The 26452-nt window shown below is 46.8% G+C and overlaps 2 protein-coding genes across 5 annotated transcripts in view; one reads left to right on the forward strand and one right to left on the reverse strand.

Moving 5' to 3' along the window:
• The window catches only part of LOC144730262 (transmembrane protein 94-like), a 51115-nt gene extending 32319 nt beyond the window's left edge, over positions 1 to 18796 (reverse strand). For 2 of the 4 annotated variants that reach the window (XM_078610930.1, XM_078610927.1), the window contains exons 1-10: positions 18516 to 18796; positions 7083 to 7217; positions 6230 to 6349; positions 5154 to 5281; positions 4038 to 4174; positions 3268 to 3479; positions 2634 to 2785; positions 1778 to 1880; positions 946 to 1032; positions 76 to 192 (exon numbers count right to left, since the gene is read on the reverse strand). In XM_078610930.1, the coding sequence (XP_078467056.1) occupies positions 76 to 192; positions 946 to 1032; positions 1778 to 1880; positions 2634 to 2785; positions 3268 to 3479; positions 4038 to 4174; positions 5154 to 5281; positions 6230 to 6349; positions 7083 to 7109 (1083 nt within the window). In that variant the 5' untranslated portion in view covers positions 7110 to 7217; positions 18516 to 18796. The remainder of the gene's footprint in view (positions 1 to 75; positions 193 to 945; positions 1033 to 1777; positions 1881 to 2633; positions 2786 to 3267; positions 3480 to 4037; positions 4175 to 5153; positions 5282 to 6229; positions 6350 to 7082; positions 7218 to 18515) is intronic. The other 2 variants (XM_078610929.1, XM_078610928.1) reach the window with 2 other exon arrangements.
• A 5544-nt stretch (positions 18797 to 24340) lies between these two features.
• The window catches only part of LOC144730263 (uncharacterized), an 11620-nt gene continuing 9508 nt past the window's right edge, over positions 24341 to 26452 (forward strand). The window contains exon 1 of the mRNA XM_078610931.1: positions 24341 to 25550. Within this exon, the coding sequence (XP_078467057.1) occupies positions 25029 to 25550 (522 nt within the window). The 5' untranslated portion in view covers positions 24341 to 25028. The remainder of the gene's footprint in view (positions 25551 to 26452) is intronic.

A 26452-nucleotide genomic window follows, 5' to 3' on the forward strand; every position in this document is an offset into this window, starting at 1 on the left:
CAGCCTCCCCCCCTTCCTCCCCAGACACAAAGCAGGGTGGGTTTCTCGGCGAGAGTGCAAAGGTGCGAAACGTACCAAGGGCGTGGGGGGCGCCTTGCTGAACTGTGCGAGCACCTTGGCCTCTCCGTACGCGTTCACCAGCACCCAGAGCCCCGGGAAGATGAGCGGCAACAGCGGGAGGACGCCGTTCACCTGCACGAGCAACCGGGCAGAGCGACAGGCAGCCGGGCGGCAGAGCGTGCGACATTGGCGGGGCACGGCGAGTCTCCACCGTGCCGGTTGACAGCGGAGATGGCGGCGATTGATAATTAAGTTAATTTTGGGATATTTTCTGCTGGTATAATAATTTTTTTTAAACTATAACCCTTCGCCACCATCAGACGGCGCCAGTCACGTGGGCAGATATGTAAATTGATTTGGTGTGTTCCGAAATACTGGAATGTTGAAAGGCGAGCAATATTTTTTGACCAATCAGAGACAAATAAATAAATTGGTTTACAGCGGAGATGGCGGCGACGCCTGCTGTACTTTTGAAGTTTCCGTGTCTCTCCCCGTGGTCGCGTGGATTTTTTTTGCTCCGGGTCCTTCGGTCTTTCCCTCTCCACATTTAGGAACGTGCATTGAGATTATTTAGATTATTTGGCTGCTAGAAATTTGCACGTGACAAGCCACTTTGTTGAGCTATTATTTGTAGCCAGGTCAGTGAATATTACCGTTTCTGAAGCAGCACGTCCCGGTTTTCCACCTGTTCCGATCGTGCTCTCTCTCCTCTCTCCCGCTCTCGTTTATTTTTAGATATCACCCAACATAGATTTTTAACGTCCGTCAGAAAATCTTTACGGCAAATAGGGGGAAAAGATGCGGCTGCCAGTGCTCTTGATTTGGGGGGAGGACCGCCATAGCAGTTAGGTTGAGAACCACAGGGCGACGGGCTGCGGGGCGTACCTGCAGTTGTATGAACGTGTAGACAGGACTTCCAATGCCGGGCGCCTTCAGGATAAACCGCAGAGCGTTGGTGACCAGCAGGAGAAGCTGTGGACAGGGAAGCGAGGACATCATTCAATCGCTTTAATTGGCCGGGCTAGGACATACGTGATAATTGACCGTTGGGTCTCGGAAGCTAGGCAGGATGGAACCTGGTGAGCACTCGGACACGTGACCACTGGGGCTTGCCAGGTGTTGTAGGCGTGGCGCTATGAAGTCCTTGTACGCGTGGTGGGTTTTCTCCAGGTTAGTGCCAGAAGATTCGTTCAACATACGTATGTTGAACTTATTTCGCACCGTAAGTAGCCAACCGTGCTTATCGGATTAACAGCCACATTCGCCAATGTGATTTGTAACATTGAATCTTACCCGTGTATCGATAGTTACATCTTAATGTGCAATGTAACCGAGGGACTGTGCGTGGTTTGGGACTGTATTCATTGTCGTTTATCTGCTTCGCCCCAAGCTTGCAGTGTTTACAAATCAGCAGAAATGTATGCACTTGTGCAATTAGCACTACTTTATTTATATTTGTTTATTTGAGCGACTTGCTTACGTTTTCTCTATCTTGCTCTTATATCGTGTTTTTATTATTGTTTGTTGATGTAACTCGTTGACCCCGCGGCCCTACTGGAACATCTTTGGAAAACACGGCCGCCTGTTGCAGCTGCGTTGGTGGTCGCGTGCACGGTCTTCCACCGGCTGTGCGTGCAGCTGCGCACGCGTGGTTGCGCGTGCGTGCGAGCGTGCGCGCGAGCGAGCGTGCGTGCGAGTGGTTGCGTGCGCGTCGCACCAGCGTGGCGGGCACGACGAATCGGTGGAGCAGCGTGCGCGCGGCGAAGCACTCGTTGTCCAGCACGCTGACGGGGCGGCCCGTACCACCCTCCAGACACTTCCTGCCAACACCAAACAACAACGACGAAGATGAGAAAAAAAACACGAAAAAATGTTACTGACAATTGGGGGGAGCGGGGAACGGGTGCAGCGATTAAACAGTGCATCGACTGAAATTGATTCTTACGCTCACGATACATGCATGGAATCATGTGTGTGAGAATCCAATATTAGCGAATTGTATTTTAAGTATATCCCTGGCTCACATGGCCCCGCGCAGACACTAAAGGTCCTACAATGTACCACAATTAAAACATATTTTTGTTCTTTTCGAATCGAATTGTATCACCAGCATCTCGCATCCCCTGTACCCTGTATGATGGCCGTGTCTCAAGATGCCGTGTGTCGAGCTTAATGCGCTCCAGCAAGGGCATGTGCATCACATGGAACACTCACACACTCGCACACATAGACAGAGATTCCCCTTATAGCCTTAACATACTTTTGAGGCAAGTGCTATTAGCGAGCACCTATGAAGGCCGCCAGGGCACACGAGGGGGTGGGTGGCCAACACCACGCCCCGCCACCTCTGTCTCGCCAGTGGTGCTGTTTGCACACCAAACCAAGTACTCATTTGAGGCTGAGTCGACCTAGGGGAGGCCCAGGACCGGTTCAGATAATCGTCACTGGTGTTGGCCGTGAGCGGGAATCGAACCCGTGTCGCCGGGTTCATAGCGCAGCACGCTAACCGCTACACCATCGCTCCCCACTACACACACAAACACTCTCACGCACACACTCACACTCGCTCGCACCTGACACTCTCCAGCACGGGCGTGCGCGTCACACGGAACTGCCGCGGTTTCTGCGGCGCGTGGGGGCGGCCGCGGTCGCAGGGCACGGGCGACGCCAGCGGCGAGGGCCGCAGGAAGAGGTCGCCCGGCGCCAGCAGCAGGTGCTCCTCGTCCTGCTCGCACGAGGAGACCACACGGCGACACACGGCGACGCACCGTGAATACGCGGTGAATACGCGGTGAATATACGCGGTGAATATACGCGGTGGACACAAGATCTTTCTTCCAATTCCGTTCCATCATTGGAATGGAAAAGGGTTAAATATCTTCTTCAGCTCACGATATGTGCGTTGAATCGTTAGCGGGAACATTTATATTTACATTTAGTTAAAATGTCGTGCAAATTATATGCTCATGGGAATATTTAGTTTAACGAAGTGAACGTAACTGTACAGATATGGAACAAATTACGCAAACAAGACGCAAAAGAAATGAACGTTGAGGAATCAAATCACGACCGCTGACTCGTTACAATTCGTCCAATCGCTGGGGTCTGTGGGGGGGGGAGCTGGAGTGAATCCTTACACGGACGGGAGTAAAACACACCGCGCCAAGTTTTTTTTAGTCGCTAACTGAGACCGAGAGAAGCGCTGGCCTTGATTCCGCGCAGGTGCACGGGGGCATCCTGGCCGGGCCGCAGCGAGATGACGTCGCCCTCGACGAGGAGGCTGAGCGGGAGGTTGATGAGCGCGCCGTCGCGATACGCCCACTGCAGTGCGATGGCTTTCGAGTGCGGCATCAGCAGGTCCGGGTAGGCCAACTTCTCCCAGGGGGTCGTGCGGCCATCGCCGCACTCACGCAGCGTGTCTACGCAGGAGAGGATGGGAGAGAAGGAAGAGAGGGGATAGAGGGGAGAGAGGGGATAGAGGGGAGAGAGGGGAAAGCGGGGTGAGCGGGAAAAGTCGGGAAGAGACGGAGAGAGGGCAGAGATAGACAGAGGGCAAGAGGGGAGAGACAGAGAGAGGGGAGAGACGTAGAGAGGGCAGAGACGGAGAGAGGTCAGAGATAGAGGGGAGAGAAGGTAAAGATGGAGAGAGGGTAAAGATGGAGAGAGGGGAAAGACGGAGAGAGGGGAAAAACGGAGAGAGGGGAGAGAGGGAGATGGCGGCGCCAACAATTATACACACGGTTTATAAACAGTATGTTACCATGTGGATGTGACTGAACGAGTGAAGAAGAAAAACGGTGAGCAGGAGAGAAAGTGAGGGAACGAGTTAGTGACAGATTCACTGAACGGGTGAGTGAACGTGTGGGCTAGTGCATAATCGCGTGAGAAAATGAGCAAGCAAGCGTGCGAGGGACCGAGTGAGTGATTAAATGAGCGAGTGTGCACGTTAACGAGCAAACGAGCGAACGAGCACCGACCGCCAATGCCGTCGAGCAGCGAGCGCAGTCGGCGTGGGATCTCCGTGTCCTTGAGCCGCGCCTGCCGCCCCATCACGTAGAGGTTGACTCCCAACAGCGCCAGCAACGCCAGCCCATTCACCAGCTCCGCACCCTCGCTGCAACGCACGTGACAACGCGGCACGAGCTGTTAAAATTCTGCCGTGGTATCTATAAAGAAAAAAAATCTCACGTGCTAGAAGTGACTCAGGCAGAGATATTGCTAGGTTATACACACGAGCCGACACTTACAGAGTTCTTGGGTTCAAATCCAGGTGTCAGCGGCCTGTGATTAAACTAGGTTCTCAAGGGTAGCTAGTTGTATGTTGAACTTCCTTCGTACCGTATATAGCCAACCATGGAGATCGGAGGTGTAGGGGGAAGGACAACAAACTAAACACAAAAAAGTTGATGGTCAAATGTAAATCTTGACTTAAAGCTTTCGTGACTGCAGGAATTCATATTCTTTGGGTCTTTCGGTAAAGTCACATAGATAGGTTCAAAAAAATAACAAAAAACTAGTAGTTTTATGTAATTGTATTTGAAACTATCTACGTGACTTTGCCGAAAGACCCAAAGAATAGGTCTAATGTAATGTGATGTAAGTAGTAATTTAATAAACGCAAAATCATGCGAATGGCATCTTTAATGCGCATTGCAGTCTTGTCACACTGTATTCATTACATTAATTTTAAGGTCTCTCTAGAGGTGGTTGAACTCATGGTCTAAGTTCAGTCACCAATAATTTCACAGAAGATCCATCGTATTCAATTTTCTCTTTCACTTAATTTGGCTAAATGCTATCTCCGTGATTAAAAAATATATCCTTCGCTGTCATTCGACGAACGTTAATCTGCCGTAGGAGAGAGGGTGAATGATGAATTGCCTATTAAGCGCCCAGAAAACTGTCTCAGAATCCCACCGCACTCTGACCGCTGCAGCCCAAACAAAATAGAAACTCTCACGGACAAAACCAAAACTTGATAGTCCGAGCCCTGTCCTTGCGCAGACAGTTATATCTGCCGCACAATGTCTTTTTCATTGCCAGCACAATGGGTGGTGTGGGGGGTGGGAGGTGTGGGTGGGGGGGTGTCTGACCTGCCCTTGGGCTGTCCCCCATGGCAGCAGAGAAGCAGCATGCCCGCCAGCAGCATGAGCAGAGCGCCGAGCAGATGGAAGCATGACCAGCGGTTTCCGTGGTGCAGGAAACTCCTCTGCCATGCCAGCTATACCGGAGCAAGGGACGGGACGAGACAAAACGAGACGAGATGAAGGCTCACACAGAAGCCCCAGTGAGGGCCACAAGGTGATGCGACGGGGCCCTTGTGCAAGGAAATTAACCCGTAAAAACAAAGTTTTTCACTCTAAATCCTTTATATGCGTGGCGGCTAGAGTCCTCTCGTCCTCTGGCTTGAGATGGCTGCCACCTATGGGTCAGATGATTGTCTGCCAGCATTACGCAATTGGTAATTAAATATTTAAAAAAATTTCCCTAAACAGTGTAAAATTTTGGAAAAAAAATTTTCACGAAAATTAATTGTCACGCACAACGAGTCTGTGTGGAAAATGTCAGCTCGATTGGATCACGGGAAGTGGGTTAAAAAACGACCGAAAGATTTGCACGGTCGTAAGCAAGCAAAGCAAGCACGCAAGCACGCAAGCAAGCAAGCGAACTTAATATAAAGGATTTAATAAGGAAATATGGGGACTAAAATCGAAGTGGAATCCTTACCAGCAGATGTTCCGCGGAAACGCAGACCAGAGCTACCACCAACCTCCGAATGAGAAAAGGTAGTTGTGATGGGACAGGACTCGGCCAGGAACCAAAACTATAAACTAAACTAGTTTTATTTTACTAGGTAAGGTCCACTGAGCTACATAGCTATTTTCAGAAGCTACCTGGCCACCATTGAAAGCTCAACGAAGTGGATGATCATGTGGACAGTTATAGCAGCCAAAGCCTCGAAACGCATGTTTCTAAATGTGGAGGGAAAAACCAGAGGGCCTGGAGAAAAATCCACGTGACCGCGGAGAGAGAGACATGCAAACTCCAAATATACAACAGGCGTCAGGGTCGGGATCGAACCCACGACCAGGTGTGGGTGTTAACACCGAGGGTGCCACAGTGGCGAGATGTTAACGAAGCGAGCGAGGTGGGGGGGGGGCCTCCTCACCGAGCGAGGTCGGTCCTCCTGCTGCTGCTGGTGATCGGCGAGGACCTTCTCCAGCTGCTGCTTGAGGATTCCGAGGGCTTCGACGGTGGCGAGACCCAACCTCTCCGGGCCCTCGCTCCCCTGGCGGCGGTGGCACCGGGGGGGGGGGCCAGGGCAAAACGGAGACGGGGTACGGAAGAAACGAAAACCGCCGTCACCAAATCGTCACGCGCGCCGTCGTACGTGTCAGTCACGGCTGCGGGGAGTCTGTGTGTGTGGACACGGCGTGATCAGGACTTCAACGCTTCTCCAGAAGTGACTGCGTGGCTCGGGGTAAGAGCACTGAGCCTGCACAGTTGAGGATCCTGCATTTTAATTTGGGTTTCAGCCGCTAATGATTCAAACAGATACTCGATCATCGCGAGGTGATGTCCTTCGCCCAGTCAGCAACGACTGTGCATCAAAACAAAAATATAATTTCGATTTAAAGCTTTCGTGACTGCAGGGATTCATCTTCTTGGTTCTTTCGGTAAAGTCACGTAGAAGGGAAATAAAAAAATAAAAAAACATAATAAAATAATTATCACGACGTTTCGGCCACAACGCAAGCAGCCGTCCTCAGGTGAAGACCAGGTCTGTGGCCGAAACGTCGTGAGAATTATTTTATGTTTTTATTATTTATTATTTCCCTTCAACGTGACTTTACCGAAAAAACCAAGAAGAACAAAAATATAACCACGTCAAATTAGCTTTTTTTGCTTAATTTTATGAAAATGCCAGCTCTGAGAATTAAAACATGCAATGAAGATTTCTCTGTAGCCGAGCAGACGAGTGAGCGAGTGAGCGAGCGAGCAAGCGAACAAGCTCAACCAACCTGCTTGCTCTTTGGGGACGCTGCCATCGCCGTCACAGCACCGACCGTTGCCCGCGCTGGCGCCCCAGGGTGGCACGGCGCCCCCGCGCCATGCACCAGCCTCGCGTCTCGGTGCACGCTCAGCGAAGCTCGCGGCTGACAACAAAAATTAATGGTCCATCACAAACCAACACGTGCGACGGCACGTCACGTAAAAAAATAGCTTGTGCCCACAATTAAATAATACACTCAATGGGCAGTCGTGAACGGGTTTCTTTCCCGTTGCAATTAAATGTGCAATTAAGTTTACTTGGCACGTATTGATTCACACCGAAAGGAATTTGACAAAATGGTCACAATTGAGATCACGATTCCATTCAAGAATCAGTTATTTTTGTCGTGTTTGACCATCCCGTTTCTCATTCGCGGTTTCATCATCCCATCAGCCGAGATGTAACCTTTGCATATCACTTTGACACACTTTGCGTAAATCTCCACTTTATATACTCTAATATAAACAATTTGATGCATGAATCGCGATCGCAAGAATCGATTTTGATCGTCGACTGGATGCATCATCGTTTCACGGGTAGCGCTTACAGGCGTGTGTGTACATGCGGGCATGGTTAGTATAATTTTAAAAAACAAGAGGGCGTTTGCTTGCCCTGTTTGTGCCACAACAATAAGCGCTGCAAATGTTTCCATTCGGCGTTGCCAACTGGCAACTTGGGAGTCAGTTAATAAAATGATTAATAATGTAACTCTTTGGTTCCACGTTACTCAACAGCCTTGGACACAGCACACTTTGAGAGCGAGTTGAACTTTGAAACCCATTTCCCATGTGAGGTATTTGCGTGAAAGCACAAAATTCCCCACTGTCCACGCTCTGGTCCAATTATCATGGCAACGTTTTGTTGTTTCACCTTTCAACAAATTCGTGCGATGGTGGATGCCCGTCTCAAATTCTCTCTCTGCGTGGTTGCACGCCTACACGCAGCTCAGGCGAAGGAGGGGGAGTTCATACGTCATCCCCACGTCGCCAAAGTCTAAAGTATCAACAGAGTCTGTGCAGTCTTCATCAGGTGTTCTCAAGTTCTTACCCAGTGCACCTCCAATCAGCACAGTTGGCTACGTACGGTACGAAAGAAGTTAAACATACAGCGCATACATCTTCAAGTCACGTACACAATCAAGCAATTAAGTATTGATTCATCGATTGCTGCAGTCTTTATTGATCAAATAGGGTACTTTTATTTCGGTTAAACCCATTAATTAAAGAGCATCGACGGAATATCTCTACCTTTGTCTCAAGGCATTCGTTATTAATCAATTACACCTTGATTAGAAGCTTTCGTGACTGCAGGAATCCATACCCTTTGGTTCTTTCGGTAAAGTCACGTGGGTATAAAACACAAGCGTCCGTCACCAGGTGGGAAAGCCACCACCGGATGACGGACACTTGTGTTGCGCCCGAAACGTCGTGATCTATTTGATTTGACACCTACGTGACTTTACCGAAAGAACCAAAGAGTATCAATTACACCCGTTTCGATTAGTGCATTATTCCCATATCGACTGATCAATTAGTCGTGCAGTAAAAACCTCTCAAAGCTGGACTCGAGTAAAGCCAGAATTCATGGTGAGCCGGGGAGGCGACCTAAAGTATAAACAATTTCTACAGTTTAGATTTAAAGCTTTCGTGACTGCAGGGATTCATCTTCTTGGTTCTTTCGGTAAAGTCACGTAGAAGGGAAGTAATAAAATAATAAAAATAAAACATAATAAAATAATTATAATTACCGAAAGAATAAAATAATAAAAATAAAACATAATAAAATAATTATAATTATTTAATTATGTTTTGTTTTTATAATTTTATTACTTTACCGAAAGAACCAAGAAGATGAATTTCTACAGTATAATAGGTATTTTTTTAAGATCCAAAGCACTGTTGACTCGACTACATTTCACAGTTAGTCCGCAAGCATCGGTCTACCCCAGGAGTTCTGTAACGAAAATAGCAAGTCATTTTTTTCGAATATGGTAAACAAAATCTCAATATTTCAAGAGGCCGCAATGCAGTGTGGTGAATATGAGACACGGTGGCATGCATACCTGTCAACCCCCTATCAGTGCCCTCCCTACCTTATTACAGACCAATTCAGACCTTATTGCTCACCCCGTGTCCCTTATACATCTCAACGTTCATCCTACAAAGTCCTCATCACTAAGGGAGAGAAACACAAACAAATAAACAAAACGTCCCCGCATTGAAACGGCTGGACGCCGTATGGACCTGCAAACTCAATTTCCCTGCACAAGAATACGGGGTCAACCCGTATGGGTTGACAGCTTCGCATGCGGTGGTAGGTCAAGGAGCGATCCTTAAAGAGACACCGCATGCAGCTGCAGAGCTGCAGGTTGCCGACCCCTGCCCGGGTCTACGGGGCCGTCCATAAATGACGTCACGCGATTTTGGACGATTTTTGACCCCCCGCCCCCTCGTCACAAAAAGTCAGACCCCCCCCCCCCTCAAATATGACGTCACAAAGCTCTGATGCCCCCGCCCCCCAAAACCATATTTCCATTTTGAAAATAAAACATGCTTCAAATCGCTTTAAACTATTGTCATTGTATTAGTGCGTATTTAATGTGGCGCTGCACTCTGATGTTGTAGGAGTGTTGTTATAACAATTAGTGTTGTTATAACAATTCTATAATTATTTAAAGTTGCGCATTTTAATGTGACGTCACATTTCTCAAACCCCCCCCCTCGTCACACATCGTCACAAATGTCTGACCCCAACCCCCCCAGGTGCGTGACGTCATTTATGGACGGCCCCTACCCCCAAGTCTATGACAAACCACGTCTCACGCTTATGCTAGGAAGCAACACATTCCTGCGGAGGGAGCTGGTAGGAACGTTGGGTTGCTCGGTCAATGGCCAGGGTCAACTGCAGCGTGGTGTATTCTGCAAATATGCCCGACTGTGAGGGCGGGCACAAGCCGGCGTGAGTAGGTTAAACGTTGAGTTTTGTAAGGGCACCACGGGGTGACCAGCCCCTCCCCACCCAGCCCCTCCCCGACCAGCCCCTCCTCACCAGCCCCCACCCAGCCCCTCCCTACCCTCCCCACCCAGCTCCTCCCCACCCAGCCCCACCCTCCCCACCCAGCCCCACCGTCCCCAGCCACCCTCTCCCCACCCAGCCCCTCCCTCCCCACCCAGCCCCTCCCTCCCCACCCAGCCCCTCCCTCCCCACCCAGACCCTCCCTCACCGCCCAGCCCCTCCCTTCCCCACCCAGCCCCTCCCTACCCACCCAGCCCCTCCCTGCACGACGGACACAATAATCCCCTGTGGGCTGGTGTAACCAGGAGGTTCCTACCAGTATAAGCGTGAGACTTATGCCCAAAGCTGTACGTACGTTGAACGTATTTCGCACCGCACGTGGCCGACCGCGCTAATAAGGAGGTGCGGGAGGGTGGGGGAAGGACAACATTCTAAACACACAGTTATAATAGTAGGTTTTTACCCTTTCAAATGGTACAAAAACTGACACCTTTATACAAGGCATCATGTTTGCAATAACCACAACACAAGCAGTCAAAATGCAAACAAAAAGAAACAACTCTGATAATGATATGCACTGTCCTTGAAGTTGATTGGTCCACACCCAAGACAGCTTTCCTTAGAGCCTAGTCTCACATGGTGTTGGACCAGATGACGCCAAAAAGCGTACAACTAAAGACAGCGCACTATCAGAGTATAAGTTAGAGAAAGAAGTTAGTTTTCAAACTAGATGATTTAAAACGCTTCGTGGGGCATTGGAGTCCATCCCGTACCCTTGGAAGCATCAGTCACTCGTGCGCGCTCTGCTCGGACTCATGACAATAGTTTAACCCCCCCAAACTTATTTAACATTTATCTTACAAAGTAATCAAACACGCAAAAAAAGATTTGACAACATCCCACATCCAGTTGATGTGCACATTTCCATCTATGCATTTCACGGCGATGGCGCCAATCGAATCAATGGTTATCAAGCAACGAATTGTGAATTTACAAGCGTTGGGTTTTAATTAGTTGTGAGTGCAATTACCAGAGGTGTGGACTCGAGTCATGTGACTTGGACTCGAGTCAGACTCGAGTCATGAATTTGATGACTTGCGACTCGACTTGGACTTGCATAACAATGACTTTGTCCCACCTATGAGATGTGGACTCGAGTCATGTGACTTGGACTCGAGTCAGACTCGAGTCATGAATTTGATGACTTGCGACTCGACTTGGACTTGCATAACAATGACTTTGTCCCACCTATGAGATGTGGACTCGAGTCATGTGACTTGGACTCGAGTCAGACTCGAGTCATGAATTTGATGACTTGCGACTCGACTTGGACTTGCATAACAATGACTTTGTCCCACCTATGAGATGTGGACTCGAGTCATGTGACTTGGACTCGAGTCAGACTCGAGTCATGAATTTGATGACTTGCGACTCGACTTGGACTTGCATAACAATGACTTTGTCCCACCTATGAGATGTGGACTCGAGTCATGTGACTTGGACTCGAGTCAGACTCGAGTCATGAATTTGATAACTTGCGACTCGACTTGGACTTGCATAACAATGACTTTGTCCCACCTATGAGATGTGGACTCGAGTCATGTGACTTGGACTCGAGTCAGACTCGAGTCATGAATTTGATGACTTGCGACTCGACTTGGACTTGCATAACAATGACTTTGTCCCACCTATGAGATGTGGACTCGAGTCATGTGACTTGGACTCGAGTCAGACTCGAGTCATGAATTTGATGACTTGCGACTCGACTTGGACTTGCATAACAATGACTTTGTCCCACCTATGAGATGTGGACTCGAGTCATGTGACTTGGACTCGAGTCAGACTCGAGTCATGAATTTGATGACTTGCGACTCGACTTGGACTTGCATAACAATGACTTTGTCCCACCTATGAGATGTGGACTCGAGTCATGTGACTTGGACTCGAGTCAGACTCGAGTCATGAATTTGATGACTTGCGACTCGACTTGGACTTGCATAACAATGACTTTGTCCCACCTATGAGATGTGGACTCGAGTCATGTGACTTGGACTCGAGTCAGACTCGAGTCATGAATTTGATGACTTGCGACTCGACTTGGACTTGCATAACAATGACTTTGTCCCACCTATGAGATGTGGACTCGAGTCATGTGACTTGGACTCGAGTCAGACTCGAGTCATGAATTTGATGACTTGCGACTCGACTTGGACTTGCATAACAATGACTTTGTCCCACCTATGAGATGTGGACTCGAGTCATGTGACTTGGACTCGAGTCAGACTCGAGTCATGAATTTGATGACTTGCGACTCGACTTGGACTTGCATAACAATGACTTTGTCCCACCTATGAGATGTGGACTCGAGTCATGTGACTTGGACTCGAGTCAGACTCGAGTCATGAATTTGATGACTTGCGACTCGACTTGGACTTGCATAACAATGACTTTGTCCCACCTATGAGATGTGGACTCGAGTCATGTGACTTGGACTCGAGTCAGACTCGAGTCATGAATTTGATGACTTGCGACTCGACTTGGACTTGCATAACAATGACTTTGTCCCACCTCTGAGATGTGGACTCGAGTCATGTGACTTGGACTCGAGTCAGACTCGACTCATGAATTTGATGACTTGCGACTCGACTTGGACTTGCATAACAATGACTTTGTCCCACCTCTGAGATGTGGACTCGAGTCATGTGACTTGGACTCGAGTCAGACTCGAGTCATGAATTTGATGACTTGCGACTCGACTTGGACTTGCATAACAATGACTTTGTCCCACCTATGAGATGTGGACTCGAGTCATGTGACTTGGACTCGAGTCAGACTCGAGTCATGAATTTGATGACTTGCGACTCGACTTGGACTTGCATAACAATGACTTTGTCCCACCTCTGAGATGTGGACTCGAGTCATGTGACTTGGACTCGAGTCAGACTCGAGTCATGAATTTGATGACTTGCGACTCGACTTGGACTTGCATAACAATGACTTTGTCCCACCTAGGAGATGTGGACTCGAGTCATGTGACTTGGACTCGAGTCAGACTCGAGTCATGAATTTGATGACTTGCGACTCGACTTGGACTTGCATAACAATGACTTTGTCCCACCTATGAGATGTGGACTCGAGTCATGTGACTTGGACTCGAGTCAGACTCGAGTCATGAATTTGATGACTTGCGACTCGACTTGGACTTGCATAACAATGACTTTGTCCCACCTATGAGATGTGGACTCGAGTCATGTGACTTGGACTCGAGTCAGACTCGAGTCATGAATTTGATGACTTGCGACTCGACTTGGACTTGCATAACAATGACTTTGTCCCACCTATGAGATGTGGACTCGAGTCATGTGACTTGGACTCGAGTCAGACTCGAGTCATGAATTTGATGACTTGCGACTCGACTTGGACTTGCATAACAATGACTTTGTCCCACCTATGAGATGTGGACTCGAGTCATGTGACTTGGACTCGAGTCAGACTCGAGTCATGAATTTGATGACTTGCGACTCGACTTGGACTTGCATAACAATGACTTTGTCCCACCTATGAGATGTGGACTCGAGTCATGTGACTTGGACTCGAGTCAGACTCGAGTCATGAATTTGATGACTTGCGACTCGACTTGGACTTGCATAACAATGACTTTGTCCCACCTATGAGATGTGGACTCGAGTCATGTGACTTGGACTCGAGTCAGACTCGAGTCATGAATTTGATGACTTGCGACTCGACTTGGACTTGCATAACAATGACTTTGTCCCACCTATGAGATGTGGACTCGAGTCATGTGACTTGGACTCGAGTCATGAATTTGATGACTTGCGACTCGACTTGGACTTGCATAACAATGACTTTGTCCCACCTATGAGATGTGGACTCGAGTCATGTGACTTGGACTCGAGTCAGACTCGAGTCATGAATTTGATGACTTGCGACTCGACTTGGACTTGCATAACAATGACTTTGTCCCACCTATGAGATGTGGACTCGAGTCATGTGACTTGGACTCGAGTCAGACTCGAGTCATGAATTTGATGACTTGCGACTCGACTTGGACTTGCATAACAATGACTTTGTCCCACCTATGAGATGTGGACTCGAGTCATGTGACTTGGACTCGAGTCAGACTCGAGTCATGAATTTGATGACTTGCGACTCGACTTGGACTTGCATAACAATGACTTTGTCCCACCTATGAGATGTGGACTCGAGTCATGTGACTTGGACTCGAGTCAGACTCGAGTCATGAATTTGATGACTTGCGACTCGACTTGGACTTGCATAACAATGACTTTGTCCCACCTATGAGATGTGGACTCGAGTCATGTGACTTGGACTCGAGTCAGACTCGAGTCATGAATTTGATGACTTGCGACTCGACTTGGACTTGCATAACAATGACTTTGTCCCACCTATGAGATGTGGACTCGAGTCATGTGACTTGGACTCGAGTCAGACTCGAGTCATGAATTTGATGACTTGCGACTCGACTTGGACTTGCATAACAATGACTTTGTCCCACCTATGAGATGTGGACTCGAGTCATGTGACTTGGACTCGAGTCAGACTCGAGTCATGAATTTGATGACTTGCGACTCGACTTGGACTTGCATAACAATGACTTTGTCCCACCTATGAGATGTGGACTCGAGTCATGTGACTTGGACTCGAGTCAGACTCGAGTCATGAATTTGATGACTTGCGACTCGACTTGGACTTGCATAACAATGACTTTGTCCCACCTATGAGATGTGGACTCGAGTCATGTGACTTGGACTCGAGTCAGACTCGAGTCATGAATTTGATGACTTGCGACTCGACTTGGACTTGCATAACAATGACTTTGTCCCACCTATGAGATGTGGACTCGAGTCATGTGACTTGGACTCGAGTCAGACTCGAGTCATGAATTTGATGACTTGCGACTCGACTTGGACTTGCATAACAATGACTTTGTCCCACCTCTGAGATGTGGACTCGAGTCATGTGACTTGGACTCGAGTCAGACTCGACTCATGAATTTGATGACTTGCGACTCGACTTGGACTTGCATAACAATGACTTTGTCCCACCTCTGAGATGTGGACTCGAGTCATGTGACTTGGACTCGAGTCAGACTCGAGTCATGAATTTGATGACTTGCGACTCGACTTGGACTTGCATAACAATGACTTTGTCCCACCTATGAGATGTGGACTCGAGTCATGTGACTTGGACTCGAGTCAGACTCGAGTCATGAATTTGATGACTTGCGACTCGACTTGGACTTGCATAACAATGACTTTGTCCCACCTCTGAGATGTGGACTCGAGTCATGTGACTTGGACTCGAGTCAGACTCGAGTCATGAATTTGATGACTTGCGACTCGACTTGGACTTGCATAACAATGACTTTGTCCCACCTATGAGATGTGGACTCGAGTCATGTGACTTGGACTCGAGTCAGACTCGAGTCATGAATTTGATGACTTGCGACTCGACTTGGACTTGCATAACAATGACTTTGTCCCACCTATGAGATGTGGACTCGAGTCATGTGACTTGGACTCGAGTCAGACTCGAGTCATGAATTTGATGACTTGCGACTCGACTTGGACTTGCATAACAATGACTTTGTCCCACCTATGAGATGTGGACTCGAGTCATGTGACTTGGACTCGAGTCAGACTCGAGTCATGAATTTGATGACTTGCGACTCGACTTGGACTTGCATAACAATGACTTTGTCCCACCTATGAGATGTGGACTCGAGTCATGTGACTTGGACTCGAGTCAGACTCGAGTCATGAATTTGATGACTTGCGACTCGACTTGGACTTGCATAACAATGACTTTGTCCCACCTATGAGATGTGGACTCGAGTCATGTGACTTGGACTCGAGTCAGACTCGAGTCATGAATTTGATGACTTGCGACTCGACTTGGACTTGCATAACAATGACTTTGTCCCACCTATGAGATGTGGACTCGAGTCATGTGACTTGGACTCGAGTCAGACTCGAGTCATGAATTTGATGACTTGCGACTCGACTTGGACTTGCATAACAATGACTTTGTCCCACCTATGAGATGTGGACTCGAGTCATGTGACTTGGACTCGAGTCAGACTCGAGTCATGAATTTGATGACTTGCGACTCGACTTGGACTTGCATAACAATGACTTTGTCCCACCTATGAGATGTGGACTCGAGTCATGTGACTTGGACTCGAGTCATGAATTTGATGACTTGCGACTCGACTTGGACTTGCATAACAATGACTTTGTCCCACCTATGAGATGTGGACTCGAGTCATGTGACTTGGACTCGAGTCAGACTCGAGTCATGAATTTGATGACTTGCGACTCGACTTGGACTTGCATAACAATGACTTTGTCCCACCTATGAGATGTGGACTCGAGTCATGTGACTTGGACTCGAGTCAGACTCGAGTCATGAATTTGATGACTTGCGACTCGACTTGGACTTGCATAACAATGACTTTGTCCCACCTATGAGATGTGGACTCGAGTCATGTGACTTGGACTCGAGTCAGACTCGAGTCATGAATTTGATGACTTGCGACTCGACTTGGACTTGGCATAACAATGACTTTGTCCCACCTATGAGATGTGGACTCGAGTCATGTGACTTGGACTCGAGTCAGACTCGATCATGAATTTGGATGACTTGGCGACTCGGACTTGGACTTGCATAACAATGACTTTGTCCCACCTATGAGATTGGACTCGAGTCATGTGACTTGGACTCGTCAGACTCGAGTCATGAATTTGATGACTTGCGACTCGACTTGGACTTGCATAACAATGACTTTGTCCCACCTATGAGATGTGGACTCGAGTCATGTGACTTGGACTCGAGTCAGACTCGAGTCATGAATTTGATGACTTGCGACTCGACTTGGACTTGCATAACAATGACTTTGTCCCACCTATGAGATGTGGACTCGAGTCATGTGACTTGGCGAGTCAGACTCGAGTCATGAATTTGATGACTTGCGACTCGACTTGGACTTGCATAACAATGACTTTGTCCCACCTATGAGATGTGGACTCGAGTCATGTGACTTGGACTCGAGTCAGACTCGAGTCATGAATTTGATGACTTGCGACTCGACTTGGACTTGCATAACAATGACTTTGTCCCACCTATGAGATGTGGACTCGAGTCATGTGACTTGGACTCGAGTCAGACTCGAGTCATGAATTTGATGACTTGCGACTCGACTTGGACTTGCATAACAATGACTTTGTCCCACCTATGAGATGTGGACTCGAGTCATGTGACTTGGACTCGAGTCAGACTCGAGTCGTGAATTTGATGACTTGCGACTCGACTTGGACTTGCATAACAATGACTTTGTCCCACCTATGAGATGTGGACTCGAGTAATGTGACTTGGACTCGAGTCAGACTCGAGTCATGAATTTGATGACTTGCGACTCGACTTGGACTTGCATAACAATGACTTTGTCCCACCTCTGGCAATTACTCAAGTCAAGTCATTGTTGAGTGTTTTGATTTTGGTTGAATGTGTGCCGGACATTTCACACAGCCCCGTTAAGGTCTCTCCACCCCAATTATCCCCGTCTCCAGAAGTTATACATCAACTTTGCAATCATCGATACTAATCGTCTAGTATCGATTAATCCACAATCGGTATCGACCAATCGATGACTCCGATCACAACTAACATTTCGTTACACCATCACCACCACTACTACTATCATTGCAATACTATAACAACGCTTTGCCAACGCCTCTCTCTTCACCACGCCGTTGCAGGCGACTTGTCACGTAGGCGATTTGACCATACTTCACCACCCTGGTTCAGTGCAGGTTGGTGAAGGTGGTGGTGAGTGGTGGTAGTGGTAGCGAGTGGTGGTGAGTGGTGGTGCGTGGTAGTGAGTGGTGGTGAGTGGTAGTGAGTGGTGGTGGTGGTGAGTGGTAGTGAGTGGTGGTGGTGGTGAGTGGTAGGGAGTGGTGATGGTGAGTGGTGGTGGATGGTGGTAGCGAGTGGTGGTGGTGGCGAGTGGTGGTGGTAGTGAGTGGTGGTGAGTGGTGGCAGTGAGTGGTGGTGGTAGTGATGATGATACACAGGACCGGTTCAGATTCCACTCGCCACTGATGATAGCCGTGGCCGGGAGACCCAACCCACGTTTCAGAGCGCGGTGCGCTAACCACAGCGCCACCGCTCCACCTCACAGGTACATACAGTAGCAAAGCCTTAAGCGTTGCAAATAGCTCACTTTCCAAGCACCGACGTGTTAGGGCGATCGACACAAAATGTGTCGTGAGATCAAAGAGATTCGCGCAATTTTAATTAATCTCCACCGGCTTTTTGCGTGCGTTAAACGAACATGGCACTGTACCTACGGTGTGTTGAAACGAAGGTTGGATGCTTGCCTGTAAGAAGACATTTACGGAATTCAACGTTGACTTGGGGGGAAGCAAAGAGCTCTTGCGCGAGCGATTCAGCCAGCTAATGAAGCGGACAGCGAGGCTCGAGGAGTGAACGATCTTGCAAACAGCGCTGCTACTTCGGAAGACGCGATTATTATGAAACTCGTCGCTAAGCTTTAATGCGGTCGGTCTCGCTGAATAACCAAACGCGAAACGACCCCCCCCCTCTCTCTCTCTGGTCGACGGCTCGACCGCCGTGGCCACCGTAGTTTCCGATATTCAAATAAGGCGCGTCCTGATTGGTCCGCGGCGCGACGCCCCCAAGGGAGAATAAACGCGGCGGTGATTGGCCGGCTTCGTTAAGTCTCTTCCCATTCCGCAAGATGTCTTCTTCGCGTTTTATTCAATTTTCCATCTTCTGAAAGATAAATTATTGCGGTTATGATATATTTTTAAAACATTTCTATTCTTTGGGTCCATCTTCTTGGTTCTTTCGGTAAAGTCACGTAGAAGGGAAATAATAAAAAAAAAACATATTTTTATTATGTTTTATTTTATAAAACATATTTTTATTATGTTTTATTTGTATTATTTTATTATTTCCCTTCTACGTGACTTTACCGAAAGAATATAATAAAATAATTCTCACGACGTTTCGGCCACAACGCAAGCAGCCGTCATCAGGTGAAGACCAGGTCTGTCGGGGAGACAGCGTCTGAATGAAATTCCACCAGGCTTGGAGCGTATATTTAAGCTGGGTTGGAAGGGGGGGGGAAGGGGCGCCTTGACAAAAGAATTCGCATATCAAGAGGAATTTAGCATATTTAAAGCTTTCGCGACTGCAGGGATTCATATTCTTGGTTCTTTGTATTATTTCCCTTCTACGTGACTTTACCGAAAGAACCAATAATACACATCGAGTACTGAAGCATCCAGCTAGTTCACCAGTATTGATTCAAGTGAGCCCTGCCTCTGCTGATGAGACACCCAAGTGTCGAAACCGGTGGTGGATTGCAGGCCACGTGCATAGCCACAGCTGCCCGGTTTGGACCAATGTTGCTGGAGTTATGCACTCCCAGAAGGCTGTATTTTGATGGGCCTTGTAAATATATTCATTTTATACACGCGGAGTGACAGATTACGTGAAGGAGGCGTGTTGTGTGTGATTATTTATTCAGTAGAGAAGATGTATTTAAGTGGCTAATTAAACATCCTTCATGTATAACCAGTCTAAGAACTGGAATACATAAACATGCAAGGTGAAAATAATATAAAAGCCATACGCATGCAACAAATTTGCGAAACATTCTGGCTGGTCCCTCAATCCCTCTCAATATTTGGTGTGACCGTCGCCCTCCCTCAGAAAACATGCAAAGTTGTTGGGCCATCATTGGAACCTCATTTGCCAGTAAAAAATATGATAATTGGTTTTTTACCCTTCTATCTGGCAAAAAAACTGACACCTTTTTTACAAGGAGTCATGTTTGCATAGACCACAATACCTGCAGTCATAATGCATGACTCCTTGTAAAAAAAAGGTGTCAGTTTTGTTGCCAGATAGAAGGGTAAAAAACCAATTATCATATTGTTGGGCCATCATTGGTTGTTGACGTTGAGCTGACGTCAGTCAACGTTGCATGTTTACTGGGAAGTTAAACATCTACAGTGATTGGGTGACCACCAGGTCTCGCCAGGTGTTGTGGGTGTGGGGTTCCGAGGTGTGGCGAAGAGAGAGTGCTGCAACTTTAGTCTTCTCATATGTGTGATGGGGTTTTCTCCAGGTACTATGACTTTTTTTAAATCCTTTATATTAAGTTCGCTTGCTTGCTTAGGACCGTGCAAATCTCTCGGTCGTTTTTTAACCCACTTCCCGTGATCCAATCGAGCTGACATTTTCCACACAGACTCGTTGTGCGTGACAATTAATGTTCGTGAAAAAATTTTTTCCAAAATTTTACACTTTTTAGGACAAAAATATTATATTTAATTACCAATTGCTTAATGGGGCAATGCAATCATCTGACCCATAGGTGGCAGCCATCTCAAGCCAGAGGACGAGAGGACTCTAGCCGCCACGCATATAAAGGATTTATAGTGAAAAACTTTGTTTTTACGGGTTATACTTATTTTCTCCTCCCACACGAAGCCAAAACGACTTATTCATGGAACCAACTAAACATCCCCAATCCAGCAGGACCCTTCCTGGGAGATGGCCTTCATAATCTTCGCCACACCAGTAAACACGCAAAGGTTTTTGTTGGGCCAACGCATACCTGTCACCCCCTTATCAGTGCCTACCTGAGTGCAACCAATACAGAACTTAAATATTAAATACTCCCAAATACAACTGTCAGCAGTAGCAGAACACGCGTGCCAACAAGGACACTCAATTGATTTTTATAATGTTGAAGTTCTGTGCAAAACTAGCAACGAATGGCCAAGACTAATTAGAGAATCTATCGAAATTTAAAGAAATAAAAATAACTTAAACCGCTCGGCTAGCGCCTTGGTGTGGAAGCGAATAATCAAATAATACATTGTTGAAATGCATGCCTATAAATGCCACCATACTTCAATCGGGATTACCGTTGGTACGGCTATTTTCGTACACACAATGGACAGGAAGGACAAGATCAATGGGCTCGCATAACGCACATGCATAATGTACGTTGACTCAGTAACCCCCCCCACCCCACTTTGCGCAAGAGCGCAGAAGTGTGGTCAACACATCTACGCCTCTACATAAGGAACGAAACAGGTGGACTTCTCCACAAATCTGGCTGTCGCCTGATGAAGCTAGTTGTAATTAATGGCGAAACGTCGTACTCAGATTGTAAATGTTGTGGCTTGGCTCTCCAACACACCGGTGTGCTGTACTAGTATCCTACACTATACACTACACTATACACTACACTATACACTACAAACTACACTATACACTACACTACTACACACTACACTACTATACACTACACACTACACTACTATACACTACACTACACACTAGTGCTGTACTCGTGACGAATTGGCCACGTTCTGTTCACGTGACAACCCTTACTAGTTGGCTGTGTCGGGTGGTGACGGGTTTTAACGACAAATTTATATATTTACGCGATCTAACCCAAAACAACCTCTATTATTATGATTCAGACCTTATTGGTCACCCCGTGCCCTTATTAATCTCAACGTTCATCCTACAATGTCCCATCACAAGGGAGAAACACAAACAAATCGACATTGGTTTTTTTGCCCGTATTTTAAACGTTTGTACGCCGTATGGACCTGAAAACACAATTTCTCTGTTCAAGAATACGGGGAAACCCCGAATGTCTTGACAACGTTATGGTTGACATTTTTTTTTTATAATATTTTTTATTTTATTATATTTTTTTATTGTTATTTTATTTTATTTCAATTTTGTTTAATTATGTTTTATTTTTCTTATTTTATTATTTCCCTTCGACGTGACTTTACCGAAAGAACCAAGAAGATGGTTGAAACAGTTGAACCCCCACCCAAAATTTCCACGTTCGTGCACGTGGCCACCACCAACCCTGCCCCCCAGGGCTTCAGTGTGTCCGGCGACGGCTCCGCGTGTCGACTGCAGCGAGACGCGGGCACCCGAAGGCACCGCAGTAGGGACCCCGTGTGGAATGTGAAATGGGAGCCGTGCCCTGAAAAAAATTTCACAGAAGCATCGGGCGAGTGACATCCTGTCCGGACCACCCTCCAAGACTGTTGTGGTTGCGGGACGTTTGCGTGGTTCGCTGCAAGTTGCGAGACGGCGACGATCGGTCAGACGGTGTGGGAGGCATGTGACAACATCCATGGGTTCTAGATTTGAAGCATTCGTGACTGCAAGGATTCATACTCTTAGTTCTTTCGGTAAAGTCACGTAGGTAAAAAATGAAATTAAAATTAATAAAAAATAAAAACAATAAAATCACGACGTTTCGGAGGCAACACAAGCTTCCATCTTCAGGTGAAACTGTCACAGCAAAAAAATCTGTATCAAGGTTTTTTGCTGTGACAGTTTCACCTGAAGACGGATGCTTGTGTTGCCTCCGAAACGTCGTGATTTTATTGTTTTTATTTTTTATTAATTTTTATTTCATTTTTTACCTACGTGACTTGACCGAAAGAACTAAGAGTATGACATCCATGGGGCTTCGTAGATTCAAACAAATAAATGTTTTCCGTTCCAAACGCACGTCCGCCCCCCTCTCAACAAACTCGCCAAGTATATCAATGAAATGTCTCAGAAAATGCCATTAGCGTCGTTGTGGTGTGTATAAATCTGCACAAACCATCATCAGACTCACGACTCTATAGGAGTGCATTAGTTCAGCACGATTGATTCCAGACAAGCGAAGCTCTGGACTGGTTTTCCCACACAGTGCCTCATCAACAATTCTGCTGAAATTATGCAACAATCCGGGTTATTTAAGAAATACTCTTGTATTTTTTGGAGACAGTGCTTATTTATTTGGTCGTCTGTATACATTATTTACATCTTGACTTAAAGCTTTCGTGACTGCAGGAATTTATATTCTTTGGGTCTTTCGGTAAAGTCACGTAGATAGGTTGAAAGCAAATAACAAAAAACTACGTTTCGATCACAACACAAACGATCGTCATCAGGACGATCGCTTGTGTTGTGATCGAAACGTCGTAGTTTTTGTTATTTTCTTTCAACCTAACTACGTGACTTTACCGAAAGACCCAAAGAATATTGATGACTTACATGTTATTCAAATGATGTGCTATACTGTCCACTTACCTGCTGTGACACATGGTTCAGAAACATGGCCATTTATGAAAAACATCGACGCACAAATGGAAATGTGCGCAAATAACCATGGACAGATGCATGCCATGGCTTACATTGAGAGAAAGAGGAATGTGTGGATGAGAAAACCTTTTAACAACATCATCCAAACTATGAGGGCGAGCAGGGTTAGGCAAGACATGGAGACAGAATGGATGACGGACAATGCACAATTATAATAAAGGAAATCGGTTCCTACGCAGGTGCTAAGTGGACGATTACATTGCAAGATCGTGAACGGTGGCAGCGGTTTGGGTCTCTGTATCTCTCTCTCTGCGTCTCTGGGTTTACGATATGGTCCAAAGTTTGGATTGCATGGCCACAATCGCACTCCTACTGGGGCTTGTCTGTAATTTTCCACAATAGAATTGTAATAATGACCATATTCTAGATTTGAAGCTTTCGTGACTGCAAGGATTCATACTCTTAGGTTTTTTCAGTAAAGTCACGTCGGTAAAAAAATTAAATAAAATAAAAAAATAATACTTTGATTTATTTGCATTTATTATAAAAAAAAATATTTTTTATTTTATTTTTATTTTTTCCCTACGTGACTTTACCGAAAAAAACCTAAGAGTATAATTACCATATTCTCTGAATTATAAGACGCACTTGTGTCACCGTTGACACCGGGCACATACTTGCAGTGCGTCTTATAATCGGGAGAATACGATGCACATTTTTTTGTTACTGTTACTGCAATATACACAATGGACAAATCTCTATCTTTACCGAAAGCCATTGTCGCATGTTACCCTACGCCCCAACTGTCATGCCGTTTGTTGCAGTATGCACCCGTGGTCTTAACATTTTTCATTTCTCAGCTCAGCCCAACATGCCCCGCAGTGCCTCCTCCACTCAAAACAGGTTATCCCAGTAATTGCCTTCACCTGTGTGTGTGTGTGCAGGGCTGGTGGGTGGTTCACAAAGATTGTGTGTTTGCCTGCTTCACTCAACGAACCCCACGGCAAGGCACGGTTAACTTCAAGAGTGTATCACACTGATTATCAACATCGCTTACTCACACACACACACAGATAATTGTAATAATTGTATCACACAATTATTAAGCAGCAGCAGAGGCGGGCGCACTGTTCATTAAGTTGTTTTCTTCATCTCCAAGATAGTTTGAAGACCTTCAAGGAAGTTGCGTTAATTGACTCACAAACCAAGACGAAGGCAGACATTTGACATTGTTTTAGACAACAACCATTGCAACAGACGCGCGCAGTTTACTTCTTCTTTACTCCAAAGCCAGGTCTGAAAGATAGTTTCAGTCGCGCTCATTATCTCACACACGCGCAAACACCGAGGGGCATTTGACATTTTCAAGAGTAAAGTCACGGACGACGACGACTACTGAACAACAACGGAAGCGCGGTGTTTCGTGCCAAGTCGCATTGGAGAGAGAGGGGGGGGAGAGATTACAAACACTTAAATGTAGTGGCACTCGTAATTAACTACACTCTTCTCACACACACACACATCGACAAACATTTGACATTTTATTCAGTCAACAGTCACAACAATTAAACAACAACATCAACAGTAACAGGAGGCGCGCCGTTTTTTTTTATCGTGCGCAGCGGTGTTGGAAGAAGGTGGTTGTTGGTGGTGGTGGTTGTTGGTGGTGTTGGTGGTTGACATTCGGGCGATGGCCGAATCTCAGATCGCCTGTCTGGAGGACAATTTCGGCTGGCGTCCTGGCGAGACCCACAAGGAGACGAGCCACAGCGAGGAGCAACGCCTGGCACTAGAAGCCCTCCTCCGCGGCGGGACCCCAGAGTACCTGGGCTACACGAACACAGCCAAGGTGAAGCCATTCCTGTCCGACAAGGAACTCGCTCTGCTCCTGCATGAAGGCGACCACACTCGGAGCAAGCAGCGAGGAGGTCACGGCACCTCCTCCGTCGGATCATCCGAGCAGCGTCCGTCGAAATCCGCGTTTGGTTCGCCGACGGACGGTGGAGCAGCTGGTCTGTCCAACACGGGGTCACTCACCTACTGGCCAGATCGCTCGGATGCACCTGCGCCGGACCTTGAGTTGGGATGGCCGGCGGTGGGTAGGTACCGCGGTGTGACCCGGGTCGTGGCCGTCCACGCTCAGCCTCCGCTGGGACCCAATGCGCCCAGCATCAAGGAGGCCGCGCGTGCCATGGTGCAAGGTGCCCATCAGGTGAGGACGTGAATACGTTTTTGGTGGGGTAGTAGTAGGTTTTTTTTACTCTTTAAACTGGTACAAAACTAATATCTTTATACAAGGCATCATGTTTGCAATAATCTCAACACAAGTAGTCAGTGGTGTGGTTATTGCAAAGCACAACACAAGTAGTCAGTGTTGTGGTTATTGCAAACATGATGCCTTGTATAAAGGTGTCAGTTTTGTACCATTTACACTATGAGATCTCCTTTACCAGTGGCAAAATATAGTAATAGGTTTTTACCCTTTTAACTGGTACAAAAACTGACACCTTTTATACAAGGCATCATGTTTGCAATAACCTCAACACAAGAAGTCAAAATGCAAACAAAAAGAAACAACTCTGATGATGACAGTGCATATCATTATCATCATCAGAGTTGTTTCTTTTTGTTTGCATTTTGACTTCTTGTGTTGAGGTTATTGCAAACATGATGCCTTGTATAAAGGTGTCAGATTTTGTACCAGTTAAAAGGGTAAAAACCTATTACTATAGTTTTGTACCAGTTTAAAGGGTACAAGCCTACTACTATATTTTGCCACTGGTAAAGGAGGTCTCATAACGTTTGGTGGTAGTGTGGGGTTTTTTTGTAACCATATTTTGCGGATTATTAAACGCGCTTTCCCTCCCCCCCCGATGGAATTTAAGGAAACGATTGAGAGTGAATTTGTGTAACTTTGTTGACACACAATGGGCAAAAGTTTGGGGTGCGTCTTATTTTCCGGAGCGTTTTATTACGGGAGGATACGGTAGTGGGTATACTCTTTGTATCTTTCGGTAAAGTCACGTAGGTAGAAAGATAATAGATCACGACGTTTCGATCGCAACACAAGCAATCGTCATCAGGTATGACAACCACAGCAAGAAAAAACTGCTG

The sequence above is a fragment of the Lampetra planeri genome, chromosome 35, assembly GCF_965212315.1.
Source record: "Lampetra planeri chromosome 35, kcLamPlan1.2.h2, whole genome shotgun sequence".
NCBI lineage: Eukaryota > Metazoa > Chordata > Hyperoartia > Petromyzontiformes > Petromyzontidae > Lampetra > Lampetra planeri.